Genomic DNA, 24934 nt, shown 5'->3' on the forward strand with positions numbered 1-24934 from the left:
GTCAGTGCAAGCCAGACCCCCACACACAGCTGACTGGAGTGGGTGAATAGCATGAGACCCATAATACCCCCTTGTCCCTCCAGTGCCCCCTCTGATCCAGCCCTTTGAGTTCCCGCCTGCCTCCATCGGCCAGCTACTCTACATCCCCTGTGTGGTGTCCTCGGGGGACATGCCCATCCGCATCACCTGGAGAAAGGATGGACAGGTGATCATCTCAGGCTCGGGTGTGACCATTGAGAGCAAGGAATTCATGAGCTCCCTGCAGATCTCCAGCGTCTCCCTCAAGCACAATGGCAACTACACTTGCATTGCCAGCAACGCAGCAGCCACCGTGAGCAGGGAGCGCCAGCTCATCGTGCGTGGTGAGCGGGTCAGGCCAGCCTCTGGAAGGGGAGGGGGGCCAAGAGCATCTTTCTAGAGTTCCAGTTGGAATTACTGGCTCTTGGTAAGTTGGTTCTGGCTGGGTTCTTTCAGAGAGACCCCAGTCTCTTCCTTTCATGCCTGGAGTGGAAGGCATCCTTACTTTGTCAGCTGTGGGCACAGGCAGGATTGGAACTCAGAACTCTGAGCTCCCACTGCAGTACTTGCAAGAGTTCTCAATCTTTTCTTGACTTCACAGGCTGTCTACGCCCAACACTGTAATGATCCAAGAAGGGCTGACATCTGCTGGAAGAGGCCCCTTACTTAGGGGACTCAGCCAACTGATGGCCTCTTTTTCTCCCTGCTTCCCTTCTTTCCACAGTGCCCCCTCGATTTGTGGTGCAGCCCAACAACCAGGATGGCATCTATGGCAAAGCTGGTGTGCTCAACTGCTCAGTAGATGGCTACCCACCACCCAAGGTCATGTGGAAGCATGCCAAAGGTGAGTTAGTATCTGTGAGAGGAGCAGGGGAGGACCAGGAAGCTGCTCCGATGGGCCCAGGACTGTTCTTACATGTTCAGTAGTGTACGCTGAGCTTAGGGACCCCTACATCTGATGATACACAAATCATTCTCAGCCACGCCAGGCTGAGACACATGATGCTGAATCCAAATTTCCTGTTTGCTGTTTGTGATGCTAAGGATCAAACCAAGAGCCTTGTGCAAGACGGGCAAGCCCTCCGCCACTGAACTATATCCACAGCCCCCAAAGCTCCTCTTGTCCCTACCATCTTATCTCCTGCAACCCTAAAGCTACTTTGTTTTGCTTTCCCACTCTGCCCTACCCACCCTAGGGTCCTATCTAGTCTGAGATCTTGGTCCTCTCGCAGCCCAGCCTCATCACAAGGATACACTTGATATCCAATTAGACACCACACTGATAGATTGTCCATGACTAATGTTGGGATTGGAGAGGTACCCAAGACCCTCCATGGAAAACAGGTGGCCTCTTCCCCAGGCCTGACTGCACTTTGGGATGATGTGACTATGCTGTGAAACATTCCCAGATGGGCAAGAGAGCTTAGCCAGGCCTTTCCTAAGTACTAGGTTACACCCACCCCCAACACCAGCCTAACTGCTGCCTCCTTCCAGGGAGTGGGAACCCCCAGCAATATCACCCAGTGCCCCTCACTGGCCGCATCCAGATCCTGCCCAACAGCTCCCTGCTGATACGCCACGTCCTGGAAGAGGACATTGGCTACTACCTCTGCCAGGCCAGCAACGGTGTGGGCACCGACATCAGCAAGGCCATGTTCCTCACCGTCAAAAGTGAGTATTGCCCCCACTCCAGCCCTGCCAAAGCCCAAGAAGGCCAGTCTTGGCTCTCCCCATGCTTACCCATCCTCCCCCTGGGATTCTGCTATTCTGCCCAGAAAGAGCAAGGTTGCTCAGAGGTGAGTTTGAGAGCCTCCTGGAGACTTATCCAAAACAAAGCCACACTCTAGCCTGTCTCAAGTCAAGATGGCAGGTCCTCAGAGCTTCCTGGTAACTTTGGACCATTGTCAGTTGGCAATTTAGTCTCAATACCTAAATCAAGCTACCTCTTTCTGCTGCTTAGTACATACTCAGCTGTGTAAGCCTGTTGACTGACTCAGAAGGAAGTTACCATATCCACCATGTAGATTGGAAAACTAGGTTCCCAGTCCCGGTCAGGCTAATGATCTATGTGACCTAGGGAAGACCATTTTGTCTCTGGTGCTCTAGTCTTCCCTCTTACTCTAAGTGTTCACTCCCAACATACAAACCTTCTAAAACTGTTTTGAACAATACAAAACTGAGGGTAAGTAGAAGTGTGTAGGGGCAGCACAGCTCTATAACTTGAACTCATCAGGGAATAGCTTCGGCATTCCCTAGCCAGAGCCACCTTGATGGCCCTGGAAGCCACTGTTCCTCAGCTCTCTGAGGTCCATTAAGAACCACAGAAGCCATTCCTGCTGGGTAAGCCTTACCCCTTATTCATGGGTCCTCAAGAATCACAGGGCAAGTGTTCCTGTGGTCCTGGGTCAGGAAATGGACTTTGGACGGTGGTGATAACAACTTAAGTTTTGGTGTCCAACAGCCAAATGTGATTCTGGGAACTGTGATGTCACTACTATGGAACTCTGATAAGCACACATGTCCTCCTTAAACCACATTTTCCCTATCTACAAAGATGATATAATGGCCCAAAGTTCAGTCTGTGCCCAGCCCTTCATGTATGTCCTCAGTCAGTGTGGCTCTGACTGAACACAGGTTTGGCCACCCATAGCTTTCTTTCCAGATTCCTTCTAGGGTAGCTGCAGAGAGCTACAGGACCTATGTGCAGTCCACCCTGCACCTCCTGAGAGCTCCCTCTGTGAGCAACCCTGGGCTTTAACCAGAAGGGAAGCCCTGCCAGGAGATCAATGCTTAGGGAGCTCCCCTGCCCACCCCCACCCCGGTGAAATCCCCACACTAGGAGCAGCCTCCCTCCCACCATCAGAAAGCACTTTGTCCTTAATAAAGCCAGGCAATCAATCTAAATCCCTCAGCCAGGGAGAAACACAAGGGGGAAGAGTTGCTCCCCTGGACCTGTCCTTGCCAGTCCATCACTGACAGTCTCCTCACTGTCAGCAAAAGACCCAGCTCTCCGCAGCACTGAAGTTCACTGTGCAGAGACTGCCCCTCGGGGGAAATGTGGATTTCCATAGGGAACAGAGCAGCATGGGGCACAATGGTTGGAAGGTAGAGAGTGTGGGAGGAGCCCTGGCTCATGCCCAGTTGGACTTGAGATGAGTCACCTCACTTCTGGGGACTGTAATATTGTGTGCTGGCTGTGCCAGCCCAAAGAAGTGAGGAAGCAGTTATGGGGGTATTAGGTCTTTATCTCTGTCTATCTATCTATCTATCTGTCTGTCTGTCTGTCTGTCTGTCTGTCTGTCTGTCTATCTATCTATCTATCTCCCCTGTCCCTTTCACACACCGTAGCTCAGCACTTCACAGAAAGCTCCTTTGCTGTGGTCCCCTCTTAGATACTAGTTTTCCACGCCATTCCTCACTCATACTGCTACTCTCCTTTCCATTCTGACCTGAGTCTCCCCAACAGTCTGCTCCAGCCATGCTGAAGGCCCTCCAGCTACCCCAATACTGGTGGAGGGAAGGGCAGACAGAACCAGGGATGTTTGGGGCCCAAGGCTGGGCCTAGGCGGGTCTCTATCTGGGTCTGACCACCTCCATATAGCAGCCCAAATACCTAGCTATTGGAAGACCCTCCTGTGACACAGTTAGAGTGTCCATGTACCCAGTCTTCTCTGGAGTTTCAATTCTTCTTCACTGCTTCCACACCAGGGTGATGTTCCAGGTTACTCACCAATAGCCACTCACGACACTGTCACGCCTCCTTCCTGTGTTTGTATTCCACCTACTCTGACCTTCTTCTTCCCTCCTCTGATCACTGTTGAAAGGGAAAAGGGAGGTAAGACCTTCACAAACTGTGCATGCACACACGTGTGCACACACACACACACACAGAGAGAGAGAGAGAGAGAGAGAGAGAGAGAGAGAGAGAGAGAGTTTACCAATGAGATAGCTGGAGAAAGCCCAGCCACCTCTTAGTCCATTCTAAATGCCCCAATGTCACCAGCACTCTCCATGACCCACTTGTTGAAGCAGCCACACAAAGCCCATTTCAATGTTCGCTTTGGTGTCTCCCACTCTCAGGAAATATTTGACTTGATTCAGCTGCATGGTATCAGCTCTAAGTCTTCAGAGGGCTGACTGACCTTTGTGCCCTCTGTTCCCAAGCTGAAGAAATGAAAAAAATGTATCAGAGTGTACAGAGTACCCTAAAGAGTCATCCAGGGTGAATTGGACCTCTTGGCTAGGCCTTGCTGAGAGGACATTCATGTTACTGACTTGACAGGTGGTAGGTACTCCATGCATGACTGGGAGAGTAGAGTAGGCATCCCTGAGTTCAGATCCCAGCTCTGCTACTTGAGAGCTATGAGATTATGGACAGCAACCTCTGTGAGCCTGGTGTCCTGCTCTGTAAGCTTACAGTTGTAATACAGAAGGCCTCCAACTTTGCAATTTCCAACTTTTACCATGAGGCAAAAGTAGTACGTACATAGTAACAACTATACTCCAAAATTCAAATGTTGCTCCTTTTCCAGGCTAATAATATTATGGTCTAGAACTCTTCCCCAGTGCTAGGCAACAGCAGTGACAGAAGCTCCCACTTAGCCACATGGTCAAGAAGGTAAACAAGAGACATACCCATCTACTGTGCGGTAAGGTAGAAAACTCGTAGGACAGCCCCTATGCAGTAAACACTGCTCTCCCTCCCCTCCATGCTCCACTGGGCACACTAGGTAAGTATATTCGATATGTTTCAACTGAAGACACTTACAACTTACCATAAGTTCCTCAAGGGGTCACCCTCTTATGAGTTGGGAGAGATGTGTACTTTTTCTCACTAGTGAGTTTCAGTGAGACTATGCATCCACAGTGCTCGACACAAGATACACATCCAATCATTGGTGGCAACTGTTGGTTCAGGGGCTAGAGATGCCACGATGAGTGACACAGAGCCCCTATTCCCAGGGGGTTAAATGGCAGGTGTGTGAATAGATGACAGATGAGTAAGAGGGGATTTCTGAGGAGAGTTAGAACATAAAATAATGGGGGTCTGTGGAATTCCACAGCTAAGTATCTGCAAACCGGTAACATGACTCAGTCAAGATCAAAGGTCTCAGAGCCAGAGAATCCAGAGTGGTGTGACTCTGTCCAAGGGTAGACCACGGAGCCAGAGCTCTGGTGTCCAAGGGCAAACCACGGAGCCAGAGCTCTGGTGTCCAAGGGCAAAAGAAGGGTGTCCCTGCTCTAAGAGAGGGAGCCCAGTGGCCTCTACCTTTTTGGCCATCTGGGTTCCCATCTGTCTGGACAGCACTCACATGAGAGTGGCCCTTACTAACTTATGTATCATTTCTCCTGTGAGACCTCACAGGCACCCTCTGTGAGGGTCACACTGTACCTGTGTGGGACAGGCACACTCTGTCAGCCCAGCTGACATCTGAAGCCATCCAGCCCAACCATAGTGCTAAGGGTTTGGGGGCTTGTCCAAGTCCTTGGACATCCTAGAAGACAATTCCTGAGTGGCCTCCACTCATCTTTGACCCCCAAGTCTTGGTATGGATAAGCTCTTGAGTCGCTGAGCCTAGTCTTATCCTTTCACATGTGGTACTTTCTGGTCCTCTCCTCACACCCTCTCTGGGAGAACTGGTGATGGTTCCTTTCCACAGAACCTGCAATAGTAGGTCAATAACATTGGGTCACACAGCTGTGTCTGAAGCCTAGACTGCCAGTCACCCCTTCCTTCCTCTGGGTCATGGTTGCCTCACCCATGAAATAAGAATTTACTCAAACTAGAAAATCCAACCCTTAGCTGGGCCATGCCACCTCTAGCCCAGAAAGCCATGGTTCCAGTAGCCTGTGGAGTCTTCTCAGAGTGCCAGGCTGTTGACTCCCAGGACTTGATTGACAATAAACATAATTAGCAAAAGAAATTACCACGTCCACAGGGCTACCGCTAATCTCCCTTTTAAACGAGAGAGAGAGAGAGAGAGAGAGAGAGAGAGAGAGAGAGAGAGGGAGAGAGAGAGAATGAGAATATGACCAAAGGGAGGAAAAGGAGACAATTCCTGCTCCACCTGGCGCACAGAGAAAAAGAAACCATCTTCAAAGAGAATTCTTCAGTGACAGGCAGGTACAAAGCCAAGCTGCTTCATTGGGAGTGGAGAGGACTAGCTGTGTTTTGATGCCACCACCACATGGCAGCCCCCCCCAAGGCCTCTGTTGCCCCCATCTTTACAGTGCTCTTCCTGCCAGAGGTTCCCCTCCACCTATCTGAAGGCTCCAGTGGCTGGGTCACAGACAAAGCCCATGGCCAATTAAACCCAGAAGGGCTCTTTGTTTGGTTTAAGTTTTGATTTGTTTGTTTAGCAAAATGTCAGGCCAATTAAAGTGAGCTCCAAGGGCCCTCAGCTCCCACACACCTGCATCACAGGAAGGCAGATTGAAGGAATCGGACCCTAAAGGAGGTGGGTGGGTGGAAAGAGCCAGCATAACCCAAGGAAGCCCTTGAGCTGTGGCAGATTGGCTTATCTGCCATAGCTGACCACTGGCACTGAGGTCAAGATACAAAACCTTAGGAAGCACAGTCCACTCTATGTCCCATGATCCAGGAAAATCCCTGTTCAAACTTGCCCAATGAAAACAAAGCTTATCAGACAGAAGGGGTATCTCCTAAGACCTGGTAATGAGACTACTGCCTCTCCCACAGGGATAGGAATCAATGAACCAAAGAAAATGGCTGTCCAGAGACCACACCTGTCCTGACCATACTTGTAGTACAGACTCATATGTTCCATGCCCAATGCTTTTTTCTCTCCATTTTTTTATTTAAATTAGAAACAAGATTATTTTACATGTCAATCCCAGTTCCCTCTGCCTCCCCTCCTCCCCTGCCCCCCCATACCTATCCCATACCCTTTCTGCTCCCCAGGGAAGATGAGGCCTTCCATGGGGGGGGGTCTTCAGAGTCTGTCATATCCTTTGGGATAGGCCAAGCCCCTTGTGTCTAGGCTCAGGGAGTATCCCTTTATGTGGAATGGGCTCCCAAAGTCTATTCCTATGCTAGGGATAAGTACTGATCTACTACAAAAGCCCCCATAGATTTCCAAGGTCTCCTCACTGACACCCATGTTCATGGGGTCTGGATCAAGTCCCATGCTGGTTTCCTAGCTATCAGTCTGGGAACCAAGAGTTCCCCCTTGTTTAGGTCAGCTGTTTCTGTGGGTTTCACCAGCCTGGTCTTGACCCCTCTGCTCATCAGTCCTCCTTCTCTGCACCTGGATTCCAGTTCAGTTCAGTGTTTAGCTGTATCTGCTTCTGCTTCCATCAGCTGCTGGATGAAGGCTATAGGATGGCATATAAGTTAGTCATCAATCTCATTATCAGGGGAGGGCATTTCAGGTAGCCTCTCCTCTGTTGCTTAGATTGTTAGTTGGTGTTATCGTTGTAGATCTACAGACATTTCCCTAGCACCTGATTTCTCTTTAAACCTACAATGACTCCCTGTATTATGGTATCTCTTATCTTGCTCTCCTCTATTCTTCCCCCAATTAAAACTTCCTGCTCCCTCATGTCCTCCTCACCCCTCCTCTTCTCCCCTTCTCATTCTCCTAGCTCCATCTCCCCTCCCCTCATGCTCCCAATTTGCTCAGGAGATCTTGACCTTTTCCCCTTCTCCAGGGGACCATGTATGTCTCTTTTAGAGTCCTCCTTGTTTCCTAGTTTCTCTGGGGGTATGGATTGTGGGTTGATAATCATTTGCTCTATGTCTAAAATCCATATATAAGTGAATACATACTCTGTTTGTCTTTTTGGGACTGGGTTACCTCGCTCAGAATGGTTTCTTCTAGATCCATCCATTTGCCTGGGAATTTCAAGATTCCATTGTTTTGTTTTATTTTTTTTCCGCTGAGTAGTACTCCATTGTGTAAATGTACCACATTTTCTCTATCCATTCTTCAGTTGAGGGGCATCTAGGTTGCTTCCAATGCCCAATGTCTTTATTTTATTTTTATTTTATGTGTATGGGTATTGTGCCTGCATATATGTTCTGTGCATCACTTGTGTGGCTGGAAGAGGATGCTGGATCCACTGGAGTTACAGACAATTGTAAACCACAATGTGGGTGCTAGATATTGAACCCGTTCCTCTAACCCTGAGCCATCTTTCCAATCCCCCAATGCCTCTTTTTGAAGTCTTTCCTCCCTTGCTTGGGCCCTTGACATGAATGAACCATTTGCAGTTCATGCAGATGATGCCAGGACACACAGATTGGGATGTCATACACATAATGCCCCTCTGGGAACAAATGGTAAACTGAGGCATAGAGAGAGAGGTCTAGCAACAGAGTGGCCCCGGGGTTCTCCTGTGTATTTCCCGGTGGTGAGGCCTGGCTTTTCACTATCCCTGAGCTACTCGGGGCCCAGAGCTTATCTATTTCCCTGTATATGAATTGCAACCCTGGCACCTAGCACAGACAAGACCTCTACCCACTCTGGCACTCTGTGCTGGGAATGGACAGGCCCCTGCTTGCAGGTATAATCAACCTGGCATCACTGGTGGCCTCCCAGACTTTTCCCTTGACCCTATGAGCTCCTGAGAAGCTGCGGGGGCAGGGCAGACCCTCTATTGGATCTGCAAGCAGTGAGGAAAAGAGGCAGAAAACTGAGCAGTGGACAGGATTCAGGACCACCTCCCCCACTTACAAAGTTGTGGAATTTGGAGGCTGTTTTTGGCTCTTTCTCCTCTTAGGTAATGGCCATTGGTCAGCCTTACTACCCAGTCTCTGGGTGGCCTGTGTCAAACCAGGGAGTCTCTTTGCAGGCAAGGGTAGAGGACTCCCTGGATGCTCGTGAGAGAGGGAGGGAGTGATGATTTCCATGGTGATGATTAACCAGTGGCCTCTCTGACCTTATTGATTTTCAGACTTCATAGTAAGAACCAACATGGTGTCTCGTGCTTCGTCAAGCAGAAGCAAGAACAGGCTGTAGCTTCCTTTCACCCCTAGGCCTTCTTTACAGATGAGCAGGGAGCTAGCAAGGCTCCCAGGAGTCTGCAGCCTCCAAAGACCCTGGGAAGACAAAAGAAGAACTCAGGGATCAGAAAGGGCCTGACCAGGAAACCTGCCCTGGGTAAACTGAGACTCAGGGCATCACCCCCATTCACTTTCTCTCACCCCCTCACCATGAATGAACAAGTCCCATAGAGACCCAGGTAGGGTTTCTGATCCTGCCTTTCAGAAACCATAGCCTGGATGTTTCAGGGAGGGAGGGAAAAATAAGATATCTCTCAACCAACAAAATGTAGGACAGCTAACTGACCTCATGAGACCAATAGGGTCATTGGAACAGGAGCGATCTATGTTACATCCCCAGACCTAGCCCCCTAGGGGACCTGGTGGAAAGAACAGCTTCTGTCCCAGCCCCACTCCTTTGTCACCTTAGGAAGCCAGGTCCTTGCAGACTGGGGAGGTTTTACTGAAAGAGGAGAAATGTGGTTCAGCTCATTCAATCTCCACTCCCTGTTTATCTCCAGGTGCCTCACCTGTGCTACTCACTCCTCAGAGGTGGGGACAGGTGACATATTTTCCCTCCCCTGACCCCGAAGTTCCTGTGACCACACTGAAGAGTTTCCAAATGGTTCCCAGCTCCAAGGGGTCACTCTGGACAGTCAGATGAGAGTCAAGATCCAGGCATCCTGCACACAGGGCTCTATGTGGTAGATAAGGAGATGCAGAAAGGTAGGCAGCGAACCGAGAAGCACCTCCAACCTTTGTCCCAGGTAGGGAGCCTCTCTGAGTGAATGCACTGTTAAATCAGGCAAGCCACAGGCATGTACTCACTGAGCAACCCATCACCCAACATGGTGTCAAGGTCTATGTGTCTACCTGCTTTCTGTTGCTAACAATGTAATACACAGGCTGGCTAACTCTTGAAGAAAATGAGTTTATTTGGGCTCATGAACCTAGAGGCCCAAGACAGGGTGTGGTATATAAGAAAAAGAGAGCTTGTGCAAATGTATGCATGTGTGTGTATCCCTTCATCTGCTTAAAACTCCATCCGAATTTAATCAGTGACCCTACTCACTCTGGTGATCTATTCAGGATCACCTCAGGGTCCACCTATAAATGTCACTGTCAACATCAAGTTCCCACCCTCCTGGCACTCACCATGGGAATTAAGTTTCAACACATGAACCCCAGAGAGACACTCTGACTGTACCCAAATCTCAGCAGTCTTCAAGATGAAAAGGCGAGGCTGTCTCCATCCCAGACTGTAGACATTACAGACTGGTTAGAAAACAACAGCAAGGGGCTGGAGAAACGGCTCATTGGTTAAGAACAATGGCTGCTTTTCCAAAGAGCCCAAGTTCAATTCCAGCAGCCACATGGCAGCTCACACCTGTCTGTAGCTCCAGTTCTTGGGGACCTGACACCCTCACACAGACATACATGCAGGGAATATGTACATAAAATAAAAATAAACAAATAAATAAAAATAAGACAGCAGTAAGCCTTTAGGAGAAGAGGCAAAGGTGTGGACTACAAAGTGGCCAGGCCATCAATCAGGTCGAAGATGGAAAGCCTGGAATGCATCAGCAGAACTAGTCAGAGCTTCCAGCAGAGGTGGTGCTGGGGTACAGCCTTGAGGAGCAAGCAAAGGGAGAAAGGAGGCATCAGGGAGACTGGCAGCCAGGCAAAGGCACTGGGATACAAGTCTGTATGGTGAGGAGAGCACCTGAGCAGAATGTGGCAGCTAGGGCCTGAGCGTTGGAAAGTAACGCTAAAGTGTGGGCATGATATCCTAGAGGGGAGGAATGGCATTAGGACCCTGAGCATGGACTGGAGAGGAAGGAGGATTTCACTTTGAAGAAACAGTGCCAAGCCTTTGTGAATTAAGTCAAGAGCCTGAGGCTAAAGAGAAGGGGTGGCAGTGTCACCCACAAAGATGATCTGGATGGAGAGACAGCATGGATGCTATGGCAAAGTAGAGGTGACTGGTTAGCCTGGGGCACCCACTGAGTGAGATGTCTATATAGAGCTGGGGGGTTGCTTTTGTGACCTCAGAGACTCAATTCTCTATGACAAGTTATCTTCTTGACCCAGAAAACAAAACTTATGGACCTAGTACAGAATCCCCTGTTTGCTGTTTCCAAAACCCTGTCTGTTTCCCCTGTCTGCTACAACAAAGTACCACCAACTAAGTTCCTCAAAACATCACAGACTTACTCTTTCACAGTCCACAGAGTCTGACCCAGGGTGTGGCTAGGCCTGTGCTTGCTTTCCTGAGGCTACCTGAGGAAGCATCCTTGCTTATTTGGGGAGGGCAGCAAATTTTGAGGCCCTTGAGTTACAGGAACATCACTCCAGCTTCTGCCCCTATTACCACATGGCTTTTCCCTTTTCGTCTCATCTTCTCTGTGTGTCCTTCCCTAGCACCAACTCCAGTATGATCATCTCATACTTTGGTCAGAAACGACATCACCCATGGCTAGTAGACTTCAGGAACCTTCTTGGAATACCACAATCAACCATCTTGGCCTAAACATGAGCTGTCTCCTAGCCAACTCACCCTCATAGTCAAGGGCCTCAAGTTCACAACTCCACAGCAGGGTCAGTAAGCTAGGCCTCACATCTAGCTAGGATCAAATCTTGCCAGCATCTGCATAGCCAGTCCCAGGCCATACCCCTTATTCATTCCCTAATTGTTGTCTGTGGCTTCTTTGACACTGCAATGACCCACAAAGCCTAGAATACTAGCCACTTGGACCTTTCCAGGAAAAGCTTGCAACCCCAGTTCTGGGGTGTTCTCAGCAATGACCCAGAACACCTTCTCTTAGTAGCCAAAGAAAAATGTTCATGTTTCTAAAAGGATTCTGTTGGTTCCAAGCCATCTTTAACCATCCACTGCCACCGGCCTCAAGCCTCCTAGGCTGGGGGTGGGGGGGGTGGGCTAATGAGCTAATTCGTGGAAAGCATTAACCACGCTGCATGCACATAATAACCATTCAATAAATGTTAGCTATTACTACTACTATCTCTTTCCCAGCACACTCAGTGGGGAAAATGGGTCCCCTTCCCCCACCCCACTTCTGCTCTTGCACACCTTGGCCCACAGCCAAGGGAAAACGTGACTGCCCCATTTTATAGCTGGACAGAGAAAGGTCTGATGGAACTGAGGGCAACAGCTGCACCCTCCATGCATCAGAGACAGGTCCCACCCTTCTCAGTGACCCAGAGTTCAGCATCCTTTGCTTGTACACACACTCTTCCTGCCTGAGTCCTAATGCCTGCATCCTTAGGTGGTGGGCAGCTAGAGTCTTGGGAGGCTGCAGCTCCCCAGACTCCTCCCTGCCTGTTCACCAAGGCTAGGCTAGTTGCTGCCACACAATTTGAACTAATCTCACACTTCAGGTGGAGCTTGCCTAATCAGGGGTGACAAGAAGCGGGAACTGGTGCAATCAAATTAACAATGCCATGGCCTGGCTCTTTAAGAACGGGAAACAAAGCAGGCACCAGAAGGCACCCCCTCCCAAGCTGTCCCAGGGGAAGCTTGCAGAGCTGGGCTGCCACTGAGGCTGAGCTGAGTAGCTGAGTGGAAACTGCTCCCACCTCCCAGCGTGCCAACGATGCCCCTTTGTGGTGGCTTATCTCAGACTGCCAAGCAGGTCCTGTTCTTGTCAGGGAGCTTGTTAACATGGAGGGAGACATGGGCTTTGCAGTGAGGGAGGAGAAAAGACTGGGTTTGAGGGGAAGGAGTCTCCCTCACGTCTCTGCTGCTTGTAATCCTTTTGAAAATAAAGACTCTGAGAGCCCCCAGAGAAAGAGGAGCACTTTCTCCCCTGACAGGGTGGGTGTACAGAGCTCTGCTCCAGGGCACCTGCTGTCTCTGAGAGCTGAGTCTACCTGAGGGAAAAGAGGAGGACTTCTGGAAGCCCATTTCATCCCCTTAAGATGTCCTTTTCCACGAAAGACCTGGGAGACTGCTGGAGAGATTGCAGTTGTGTTATCAGAAAGACTTGCTGAAAAAGCCAAGTTCCCCTGGTGAACACTGACTTTGTTGTCACTCTTCTAATTTTGGTGGCTTTGGGAGCTTCCTGCCTGAGGAAAGGGAAGAAACAAGTATCCAGCCCTATTGTTCATTACTTTGGCCATCTAAGGCCCACCAGGCTGAAAGTGACCTCACTCAGACCCATCAAGTCACAACCTCTAAGGGCTGGGTCTACACCATGGTGGGCTTATTGGTCTTGCTTTCTGGGATTTGTGGTTGAGACAATGTCTCATATAGCTCAGAGTCACTATACAGCTGAAGATGGCCTTCCTGCCTCCTGTGCCACTATGCCCAGTCTATATAGTGCTGGGGATTGAACCCAGTGCTTTAGCCAAGCTAGGCTCAACCAACTGAGCTACATGGCCCACATTGAGTTATTAAGCTTCGTAATAGTTCTCAAGTATCAACAGGCATGAAAACATGCTGGGCCTTCCCTACAACACCCATCTGGGAGAGCAGACTTGTCATCCTTGGTCCCCAATTTCAAGACCAATCCGTTCCCCAAGTCAGCCTTCACTGTCACAGCCCTGGCATACTAGTGTCAGGCACATATTCTGCCTGTCCCCAACCCCCCTCCCTCCTCTTCCTCTGCCCAATGTCACAGGGCTAGCAAAATGCCCTGAGCTGGACTCTGACTGCCAGTTACTGGCTGTGTGACTGACTGTAGCCTATTTGCTTCCCCACATCTCAGTTTTCTCATCTGTAAGAATTCAATATCTTCATTCCTGGTGCATAGTAAACCCTCAGTCAAGTCACACTTTCTCTCTGACCAGCACCAAAGAGCCTCACTGTCAGCCCCTCAGCCTCCAACAACTGAACCATTGTCATCAGTTTCTTCCCATTCTTCCCACAGGGCATTGGGTATTCATAGCAGACACATCCCTCCCCAGTGGCTTGAGGACTGTCAGAAACAGCAGCTGAGCTCCCATCACCAAAGAGGCGGGGGGGGGGGGGGAGCCAGAGAGCCAGATACAGAGGGAGCCTGCCTCATTGTCCCTGCTCCTGCCCCAGCCCATAAGGACTGGCCCCTGCCCTCCACCCCACATACCTCATGTACCTACTGTTTTCTGCCTTATTCTGGACTCTTCCCAAAACTCATCCAGGAGTGTGTGTGGATGCAACCAGGAGGAAGATGTCTAGCCTAACGCTAAACCAAGGGGCATGGTGAACTATCAGAGGCTTGATTTCCTCCTTTCAGATCAGCATGGTGTGACTTCGAGCAGTCACTTAACCTCTCCGAATTCCCATGCTAGTAGGGGAGATAGATCCTGATCTATCTTCCTCTGAAGCAAGGAATGAGGTGCTCATCCAAACATAATGCCATGTTTTGTAAATTCGAGGAATGGGTCCATCCTTGCTCAGGAAGTGAGACCTGGGAAAGGCAGGGAGCTGGGAAATGAGACAAAGTTCAATCCATAATGCAAAGTCTGAGGACTCAAGACCCTTCTTCCCAGCATCTGGGAGGCAGAAATGGGCAGATCTCTGGATGTTTGAGGCCAGCTTTACATATATAGTAAGTTCCAGACAAACAGAGCTACAAAATAGAGAGACCCTGTCTTCCAAAAAAAAAAAATCTACCTCTAAGCCTGAGGCTGGTGGCAAAGTGTGTGGGTGCTGAGGTGAGCGCTGTCTCGTGGTGTTTTAAGAGTCTACCGGCCTCTCAAATCAAATCAGAGTATAAATAGCAGCCAATCTGGGCAGAACCTTGGGGGCGACAGGAACCAGCCTGAGAGTAATTCCACACATGGAACCGGTAACATTGAATTCTGACAACTGTCCTGTTTCTGGAATTGATTTCCTCTCTCCTGAGCTTGCAGCCCCAGGAGGGCCATGTATCCCAGGGAGGGATGGCCACTCTCTGCAATCAGTGCCTCTCTATCCTAGACCCCTCTCTTCTCTTTGCTGCACCTGCCATTAAGACCCCATGGGACCAGGAGGAGGAGGCCCAGGATTTAGATTTATAGTCCTAACTGGAAGTGGCTGGAGCTCCATGGCCCATCAAGGCTGCTGTCACAGAGTACCACAGAAGTTCCTTTTTATAGATATGTGCCACGCTGGTGCCAACAGGGACTTCTGCACAGGAGGCTCCCCGTCAGACCAAGGAGACACACACAGGAGAACATGTCCAGTTGGGATGCCTTGCAGGAGAAGTGTTCCCATATGATAGACGTGGAGTCAGGGAAGAACCTGGAGTCCACCAGGCTGCTGTTCTGCCCCTCCCACACTTTGTCCCATGTTAGACACTTGAGTGTCACTTGACAGCACAGGCATGGAAATCTTTAAGTGGATGGGTCTGCTGCCCACCAGAAGTCTCTCAGGGTCACCTCCCACCTAAAGGGAACAGCGTGGAAGCCCCATGCTGTCACGTCCTGTGCTTAACCGTCACTGCCACTCCTGTCTGGGCCCCTAACATTGGGACCCCTCCCTCGATCCTCAGGGTCACATGCTAAGGTGGCACCAGCAAGCACATAGAGTTCACACCATTTAGTGACAACCCAATCCCATTTCTGAAAACCAGAGACCGTGTGCAAGGAGGGCAGGCAAGCAGATGGTAAGAGGCAGCCAGCCCCTGTCACCACAGCTCAGAGGGTGAATAGCCCCTGCTGGAAGCCTCGGGTTCCTGTCTGAAGAATGGGGCTAACGAGACTCATTTCCTGTGGTTGACATCTGGAGAAGTGCCTGAAAATGAAGCAATCACTTACTGCATCCAGAGCACTATAGGTACCCAGGAGGCCATGGAGCTAGTGAAGAAGCAAGTGGGATGATAGCACAGAGTCCCTCTGAGGAGGTCACTCATGAAGAGCATACAGAATATGCTGCTACATAGCAAGCTTACCACCATGGAGCACCAGAGGAGTGTGTGTGTGTGTGTGTGTGTGTGTGTGTGTGTGTGTGTGTGTGCGCGCGCGTGTGTGTGTGTATGTGTCCAGATCCATGCTCCTGTAGATGTCTTCATGTGCAGGCCATTTTTAACCTAGGAAGTCTCCTACTGGAGGATGCATTTGATAAAGCAGGAAGACTTTGTGGTCCAGCCCAAGAGGCAAAATGGGAGGAAGCCAGGCAAGGAGATCAGACAGGGCCAACATTTGCTGACCTGATGTCCTCTATGGTGGGTTTGAGGATCTTGTTGCTTCGTTAAGTTAATCAGTCTCATTTGGGAACAGGAGGGCAACCTGACCTTTAAAAGATGAGACAGAGCCCAAGGGAGAGAACAGAGATATAGTTCTCTATTATGGCTTGCTGGCTGGCAAGTAGACTGCCAGCAACGACCCAAGAGGAGCTGGAGACTCCTATATGCCAGGAGACAATGCCTCAAGTCCCTTCTCCAAACAGTGAGCTATTTTTCCAGGCTGTCTTCCCCTTTCTCCTGAGCAAAAGACTTCCCCAGAGCCCAGAGATGTGCCTCAGTTCAGTTTCACCAACCCTTCTCTCTAATGACCTCAGCGCAGGGCGCTCACTACTGCCACAGCAGCCAAGCTACTAGGAAGTTCCTCTCTGGTCAAGCAGGTATCTGGCTGCCTTTCTGCCCTTTCGGGTGGGGGGGGAGGGTCTCCTCACTGCTGTGGGTTGCAAATTCCGTTTCCAGTGTGGGTGAAGTTGGCCTCAGCCCTGCCCCACTCCCCAACCCAGTCAATTGCTCTCTGCCTAGTGAGAACTCAGAAGAAGACAGAGTTTCATGGGGAACTTGGCATCGTGGTACTCTCTCTCTCTCTCTCTCTCTCTCTCTCTCTCTCTTTCTCTCTGTCTCTCTCTATCTCTGTCTATCTCTTTCTGTCTCTCTCTCTGTCTCTCTCTCTGTGTCTCTCTCTGTCTCTCTATCTCTCTCTCTTTCTCTCTGTCTCTCTCTATCTCTCTGTCTCTCTCTCTGTCTCTCTCTATCTCTCTCTGTCTCTCTCTCTCGATCTCTCTGTCTCTCTCTCTGTCTGTCTCTCTCTTTCTCTCTGTCTCTCTCTCTCTATCTCAATCTCCCTCCTTCCCTCCCTTCCTCCCATCTGTCTTCTTTGCTCCTCTTCCTCTTCCACCTTCTTGTCCATATCCTCCTCCTTCATGGCCCTCATTATGCTGTTACTCAAGCTGTCTCAAACAATCCTCCTGCCTCAGCACCCACTATAGCTGGGGTTCAAGTCGCTGTTCGGGCATATTCAGAATAACTGATACGAAAACTGTAAGGTTAAGATAACTTTTAATAGATAAACGCCAGCCAACAGCAAGACAGAGCGTGCCAAAAGCAGCAAGGCAAGAGAGCACCCATATGCCTTGTCTGTCCCTTTAAAACCTCTCCGAGTCACCCTGACATCACCTTGACCACACCCTGACCTATAGTCCCTGTCAGGCCCACCTGTAGCCACACCTTAGGAGGCATGGTTACAGTGTCTCCCTGCAGGGACTATAGGTATACCCCACTGTGTTCAGTTTTCCCCCTCTTTTCAGGTGCACTTACGCTAGCAGAGTGGCCTTGGGCAAATCGCTTCCCTTAACAGCCTAAATTCCTCTCCTTGTACAGAGTATTATGGGTTGTAATCCTATCATTCATTTAACTCAGTCTATCTAGAGTATCTACATACATCATCAATATAAAAATGTAAGTGAGATATTTTACATTTCTCTTCTTTTTACATTTCTGAAGCCTGGTGTCTGTTTTACATTTATAGTGCCTCTCAATCAGCCCCAGCGTGTTTCATATGCTCAGCAACGCCTGTGGCTGGTGGATACAGACTTAGCGGAGCGGGTCTTTATCTGGGCACTCTGATTCTGTGGATAGTGTGCCAGGAACATTTTAGGGGAGGAATTTGGTGCACATGGGTCTAGCTAATATTTCCTTAGAGAAGGAGTAGGACATGGATGTCTGTGGGGAGGTGGAGTATAGAGCCTGGTAGGACAGGTACTGTATCAATACATAAACTCTCATTGTGTCCCCACAGCCATTCTGTGGGACACAGAGAAGTTAACTTAAATGTGTTGAAACCCTAAAAAGCTTGTAGTGACAAGATGAGAGCCAGGTCTCAGGGCTCCCAAACCATTCAAGCTCCCCTCCTCCTTGCCTTCAGTGACTTCCCTGGATCGGAAGTAAGGAGAGCTTAGGTGTATCTTGCCTGGCACTTGTTACTATAAACACATTTAGCCAACGGGAGGATAGGGAGCCAGCCCCCAATGTTGTTGCTATGCAGGGCTGAGAAGTCAAAGATCTCTGGAGACTCCACTGTCTCTGACTGCCCATATGTCTGCCTCTGGGTAGCCCTGATTGGAAAGACAAGTGCCCTGAATTGGATGCACAGGTTCTGCACTGCTCACAGGTATGCCACCTCCAGGGTGAATGGAATCCACTTGGCAAGACTCAGGTCATAGCATGAAGCTGCATTTGGATAGATGGTGTCTTTACACAGGGTGCTGTAGGCCTGCATGCAAGGCAGAGCGTAGATGAGCAAGCTTCTCAGGGTAGCTCAGAGCTGGGAAGTTTTCCCAAAGAATCTTCCTCCCCACCTCCCCACCTCCTGCCCTTCCCAGGCTTTGACCTGTGCTAAGCCCCATCCTCCTTTATACACACACACACACACACACACACACACACACACGAACAGGATCACCTCTTTCACAACTGCCTCGGGCCCTAGACCCACCCAGTGGCTCAGATTCAGGCCTTGCTAATTCCCTGTGTGTATTCCAGAAGCAGCTGGGTCTCCCCCACCCTAGCCTTCCCACCCTCCCGTAAAACATGGAGGCATCTGCAGTGCAAGGCTCGACTTGTCGATGTAAAATCTCACTCTATATTCCACCCAGGTTTATACGAGTGAATTATGCAAATCTTTGATGGAAAAATATTCCTGCGCACATCCTTGAGAGTATAAAACCTTAGTCAATAATTCATACTTGGATGTCTCTGACTGCAGGCTTTTTCTTCATTATAACTTACACCTCGTTATTTGTCTTTCGCATTTTATTGTATATTCTGGTGTAATGCCGTGCATTATAAAGTTTATCTGCTTCATTATTTGATGAGCCGGGACTGGGGAATGTACTGAGACATTGTTACAGGGGGCCTGGGGCTAGGGCTGCCTCCACCCCCACCTCAGATCCTGCACATGGAGGCCTCAGTGGGACCAGCTGGCTATGAGGTGTGACCTTAGGGAGCCTAAGGGAGCAGCTGCTGCCCGCCACCTTCTTGCACCTGTTCAGATTATCCCTTCACCCTCAGTTGGTATCTGAGGTTGCACCTCTCCAGGCCCACCCTTCCTTTCTCCAAAAGCTTCTTTGGTCATAAAATCCAGCTGTCCCTGGAGAGTTGCTTGGGGCCATCACTGTCTGGGCTAGTCATTAAAACTGGAAGAGAGGCCATGGCTGGGGAGATAACTTGGTTGGTAAAGTGCTTGCTGCACAAGCATGAGGACCCAGAACCCTTGTAAAAAGCTGAGCATGGTAGTATGCCTGTAATCCCAGCACTGGGGAAGCAGAGACAGGAGGATCACTAAGATCAACTGGCCAGACTGGCTGGTGGAATCAATGAGCTCCAGGTTCAACAACTGACATCAGTTCCTGGCCTCTGCATGGACGGGGACACACACACACACACACACACACACACACACACACACACACACACACACACACAACATGAAAATAAAACAAGGATGACAACAGTCCAGAAGGACACTGGAGGGAGCAGGGGAGCAACTGGAAAGAAGCAGACTTTGTGCCAGCAGATCAAGTTTTGAAACAAGAGAAACCAGGGTCTCTTTATGCACCATTGCAGACAAAGCAATGGTAGTCAAAGGTGAGCTCCTCTCTGACCTACAGAACCCAGTGTGAGCAGACTCCACATACTAGGTCTTAGTGAATGTTTGTGGTGAGTGTGGGTCATGCCTTCCTGTACGTCCCTAGACACACTCCTCAGATGTCTCCCATGTTCCTGTCATCCACAAATGCATCTGTCTTCCCAGTCCCTCCATCTAGGATGGAACCTGATGTGTTACAACATGTATACCCAAGGCCTGGCACGGTGCTGCGTAATATGAAAGCCCTGCGCATGGTGGTTTTAGTTTCACAGAGGGCAGGGGCCAAGACTTCAGAGACTCTGCTCACCTCCCTCCCTGTTTCTGGTCAAGATACACAAGTCCAGAGGAAGCTCTGGTGTTGGTAAGGCTCCTTGCCCAGGCGAGTGGAAGAGGCCTCTGGAGAACCATCTAGGGTCATGGCTCTGCCTTAGTGAAACCATAGGGTCAGCAGGTGGGGCAGGAACTGGAAAGCCCTAATAGCATCACTGGAAGGTCTTTTATAATGTCCCTACCCAGACCTCTTGTGGAACAAAGCCAGAGCTAAACACACCTCAGCTACTCTGACAAGCAGAGACCCCAGCCTTAGAGTATGATCCTGAACCTGAGGTTCACCAAGACCCCAGACATCTACAGAGCTGACTCAATGGGGCCATGTGTTTGAGTGTGGAAAAATCACACTTTTTTATGTTAGCCTCTAGCTGAGATCTAGTCATTCCCTGTGAACAGAAGCCACAAGCCACAGCAGTAACGGTGTGTGTGACTGTCACCCATAGAAATGCACAGATATTTTCATGTCATGTCATATTTATTGTAGATCTCTCAAAATAGCATTTGTGCTCATCACTGCTACAAAAGCATGGTAATATAAGACAGTAATTATAAGGCCTGCTGCCAGATCTTATCTCATAAAGAATAAGAGCAGAACATATTGATGTGTGATAAACAATATCCAAAGTTTGCTTGTTAGTGTTTTTAATATTTGCATAACCATATTTCAATATAACTGGGGTTTTTTTTAACTATGTTGTGCATGTAAAACCTGGTATTGCGGGCTGGAGAGATAGCTCAGTAGTTAAAGGCTAGGCTCACAACCAAAAACCTGGTATTGCTAGCAACGTCCGGGAAGTGTTGAGGGAAAGGGGGAAGGTGCCAGGCATGGTAGCAGGGATAGGCAAACAGGGTGCCCCTTCTTGGGAGGAAGCCTTCTGAAGCTGGGCAGCAAAGAGCATAGCTTGGGTGGGGGTGACATGCAGGGCAGGATTTATGGATGGTGATGGGGCATTGGGGTTTGAGACAGCCAGGCATGGATGGGACAGAGTGAGGAGCAGGGCTTCCGTCTCACAGGTGCCTCCCCAAGGCGAGTCTTGAGGTATTCACAGCCCCTTGCCTCCTCTTCCCCAGTCCCAGCCATGATCACGTCCCACCCCAACACCACCATCGCCATCAAGGGCCATTCCAAGGAGCTGAACTGCACTGCGCGGGGAGAGCGGCCCATCATCATCCGCTGGGAGAAGGGGGACACTGTCATCGACCCAGACCGAGTCATGCGGTATGCCATTGCCACCAAGGACAATGGCGATGAGGTGGTCTCCACACTAAAGGTGGGTACCCAGGCCTAGGGGCCCTCATTACATTAGGTAAATGGGGAGACTGGGAGCCCTCCCCTGTACCTCACAAAGTACCTACCATTCCCACACCTTGCTCCTCTCCACCCAGGAATTTCTACATCAGAACCTCAACCTGTCTCCCTTCTGATCCCCACAGCCAGAGTTGTGCCGGTTTCTCGGCCCCTCTTTCTTGTCTGGAACCCCTGAGTCTCCACTCTCCTTCTTGGGAATACCCCCCACCCAGAGCCTCTTTCATGACCCTTTCTCCTTGCTTGAGTTCCTCTATATGCAGATCTCAAACCTTCTGGGAAGATAAACCCTTGACAGAGGCCTTCTGAATCTCCCTCTCAGTCCCCCCAGAGTGTCCCCCTCTGAAAGACTCTCCCTGTTTCCTCCCTTTTCTGCTCCTACTGGTCATATCTCAGCTCAAGCCAGCTGACCGTGGGGACTCCGTGTTCTTCAGCTGCCATGCTATCAATTCATACGGGGAGGACCGGGGTTTGATCCAGCTCACTGTGCAAGGTACATTCTCCTGCCCACCTGACCATCCACCTTCCCTAGGGTCCAGAGGCCTACAGCCAAACTGCCTGCTATTGTCTCACCTTTGATCCCCTTTCATCACTACCCAGAACCCCCTGACCCCCCAGAGTTGGAGATCCGGGAGGTGAAGGCCCGGAGCATGAACCTGCGCTGGACTCAGAGATTTGATGGAAACAGCATCATCACTGGCTTTGATATTGAGTACAAGAATAAATCAGGTAGGTGCTGGGACAGATGGTGAGGGTTTGCCTACTATGGCCCCTTGGGGTACACAGCCTACCTGTGCCCCTCTGATGGGGCAGCACTAACCTAAGACAGACTCACCAGCCCCCTCCGGTAACTAGCCTAAGAAGCTAAGGTACAGGCTGAGACATCCTGCTGGTAGGAAGGGATCGAACCCTTGGACCAAGGTTCTCTCCAGTGTAGTCTGATTTACAGATGCTGAGTGCAGGGCTGTGGGCTGCCTATGTGAGAATGTTGTGGCTTTGCAGGATCACAAATGGGATGGTCTTGGTTTGGGATGGTGAATGTGTTAGAGATCAGTAAGACTGGGCCACTGAGTCTCTGCTCCCAAAGCCCTTCCAGAACCTTCCTCTACAGCCCCAGAGGCTCCATGCTACTCCCACATTACTGTGAAGCACTGAGGGGCAGAGAAAATACCAGGTACCCAGGAGGTGCAAAATCCAGGATGAGTCCCATGGTCAAGCAGTGGGAATGGTACAGGGGAGGAGGAAGCAAAAAGGAGCAAGAGGATAATAACCAACTCTATGGCAGGAGTCAGAAGAAAACAGACTTCTCTGGTCCTTTGTGCACCTTTGGAATCGAGTACCAAGGGCCAATCCTAGTTTCTCTAAATTACTAAAATTAAAAGGCAGGAACAGCCTGCAGAACTCAGCCTTTCTCTGCCCTTTTCTGGCCTTCTCCTACCAGCCCCCATTCACCTACTGAATTCTAGCTCAACTCTCAGGCTGTACCACCTAGATCCTGTTTATAGCACAGTACCTGGCCAGCCTTGCCTCCTGGCTGGTCAGTCCTTTTCCTCACAGTACTTGAAACACCCATCACAGGCTGTGGTGATGAAGGAGATGAGAAGGCAGACACTGGAGAGCTGCATACCCAAGATGTGGTATATCATCTCTGATACAAGCTGCTACCCAATGGAGTCCTGCCCTTGGAAACTTCCAGGCCAGCTTCAGATAGACACCCAGGGATCACACTGAATGCAAAGGAGGGGGTGCAAAGGATGATCCTCTGCCAAGGATCATCAAGAAAGGCCCCCACCAGATCCTCTGTGGATGATTCTCTAAGCTAGGTCTAGTGGACTAAGATAGAACACACTACCTGCAGAGAAAAACAGAAAGGCAGAGCCAGAAAGGCACAGCCAGGGCTTCACAGACCCCAACCATGGGCACTGCACTATGGCTGTGGGTGTGCATTGGAGCAGGGAAGGGAGGAAAGCCTCCAAGTTGAGCTTCCACTTGGTAGAACCACTATGTCTATGACTGAGCTCCCAAGAAGCTTGAACAGCCCAGCCCCACCACAAGGATGGATGCCTGCTAAAAACTGGCATCTAGTAGCAGAGCAAAGAGGTACTTGCAGACCTTCAGGTGGTTTTAGTAAAGAGACAGAAGGTCTAGCAAGCTGAGTGTGTCCACCTCACATCTAGGCCTCCCCTGAAGCTGAGGATAAGCCTCCCAGAGGCACACGTCACCTCCATGCAGTGATGCCCACTCCATCCCTCATCTGGGCTCACGTCTTGGTGGGTAGTAGGTGCCTGGGAGATCTTGTCTTCCTTCTCCTATGTTCCTCATAACTTCTACTCTGCCCTTCTTCCTGACTGCACTATTGTTGTGCCCTACTCCTCAGACAAACTTCTTTAATGTGTGGAAATCCTTCCTAGGGCACTGCTCAGTTGAGGGCCACCGAGATCATCACCCATCTGGGAGGGGAAGCAGAAGAGAGGCAGACAGGGAAAACATTATTCTTAAAACATGTCCACATCCCACATCCCTACCCCATCCTTCTGTGACCCTCTTACAGGGTATGGGATTGCATAGGCCCTCCCAGGGCAGAAGTACCATCAGTAGTAGGCTAGACATGGGAGGGAAATCTGGAGCTTAGTTGCACAGAAGCCTTCCCATGGGGCTTTGCACACTTAGAAATCCAGAGGCCTGGGAAAGTGGCCCTCAGTAGAACAAAAAGCCCACCCAAATAGACATCTGGCACATCCTGGCATTTGGGGGCAATGAGAACTTCAGCTTGTCCTTGAGACAAAGGGTGTGAGCATGGCACAGTTTCTGTGGGTGCAGAATGAAGAATGTCTAATGGGGGAAGATTGTGGAGAATTCTAGAAGCAGCTGGCATAAGGCTAGAGGGAACCCTTGACAAATATAAGTTCCCCTCCCCCTATAACTCAAACACTTTATGTGGCAGTTTAGAACCCTATAGGACTTACATGCTGAAATATATGTCAGTCAGTGGGCCACATGGACCAAGTGCCAGTCTTTCCCCTGCCCTCAGAATCATGCAAAAGCCATGTAGTAGAAAGAGAGAATGAATTAGGAAGCAGAATGTTGCCCTTGGAGTGGAAACACAAACCCGAATGCACGTACACACTCACTCACACACACACTTCCAGAATCACTAACCAATCAAATGCAATTTACTGTTAACTGTATTACATGAGAGTGGAGGACTGTATCCAAGGGAACAGAAGGATGACTCAAAGGAAGAAGGAAGTGGGCATGTGTGTGTGTGTGTGTGTGTGTGTGTGTGTGTGTGTGTGTGTGTTGTATCTAATCTCACCTCTTTTCACATGTGGAATATGGAGATGACAACTAAAACTACAGACTTGGGGTGATCAAATATCAGAACTGTGTGGCATTTAGTATTTTTGAGCAACTTTGTGCATCTCCCTTCATTTTTCTTAAAAGGTAGAGTGACTTTTGAGACAAGCTCT

General features: G+C 49.9%; 1 protein-coding gene across 1 annotated transcript in view; it reads left to right on the forward strand.

Moving 5' to 3' along the window:
* Dscaml1 (DS cell adhesion molecule like 1) overlaps nucleotides 1–24934 on the forward strand; it is a 308468-nt gene that overhangs the window by 240003 nt on the left and 43531 nt on the right. Inside the window, exons 7-12 of the mRNA XM_035444387.1 lie at nucleotides 84–362; nucleotides 743–862; nucleotides 1513–1689; nucleotides 21230–21429; nucleotides 21861–21957; nucleotides 22065–22193. Coding sequence (XP_035300278.1) covers nucleotides 84–362; nucleotides 743–862; nucleotides 1513–1689; nucleotides 21230–21429; nucleotides 21861–21957; nucleotides 22065–22193 — 1002 coding nt within the window. The remainder of the gene's footprint in view (nucleotides 1–83; nucleotides 363–742; nucleotides 863–1512; nucleotides 1690–21229; nucleotides 21430–21860; nucleotides 21958–22064; nucleotides 22194–24934) is intronic.

This window comes from Cricetulus griseus, chromosome 4, assembly GCF_003668045.3.
Source record: "Cricetulus griseus strain 17A/GY chromosome 4, alternate assembly CriGri-PICRH-1.0, whole genome shotgun sequence".
Classification (NCBI taxonomy): Eukaryota; Metazoa; Chordata; class Mammalia; order Rodentia; family Cricetidae; genus Cricetulus; species Cricetulus griseus.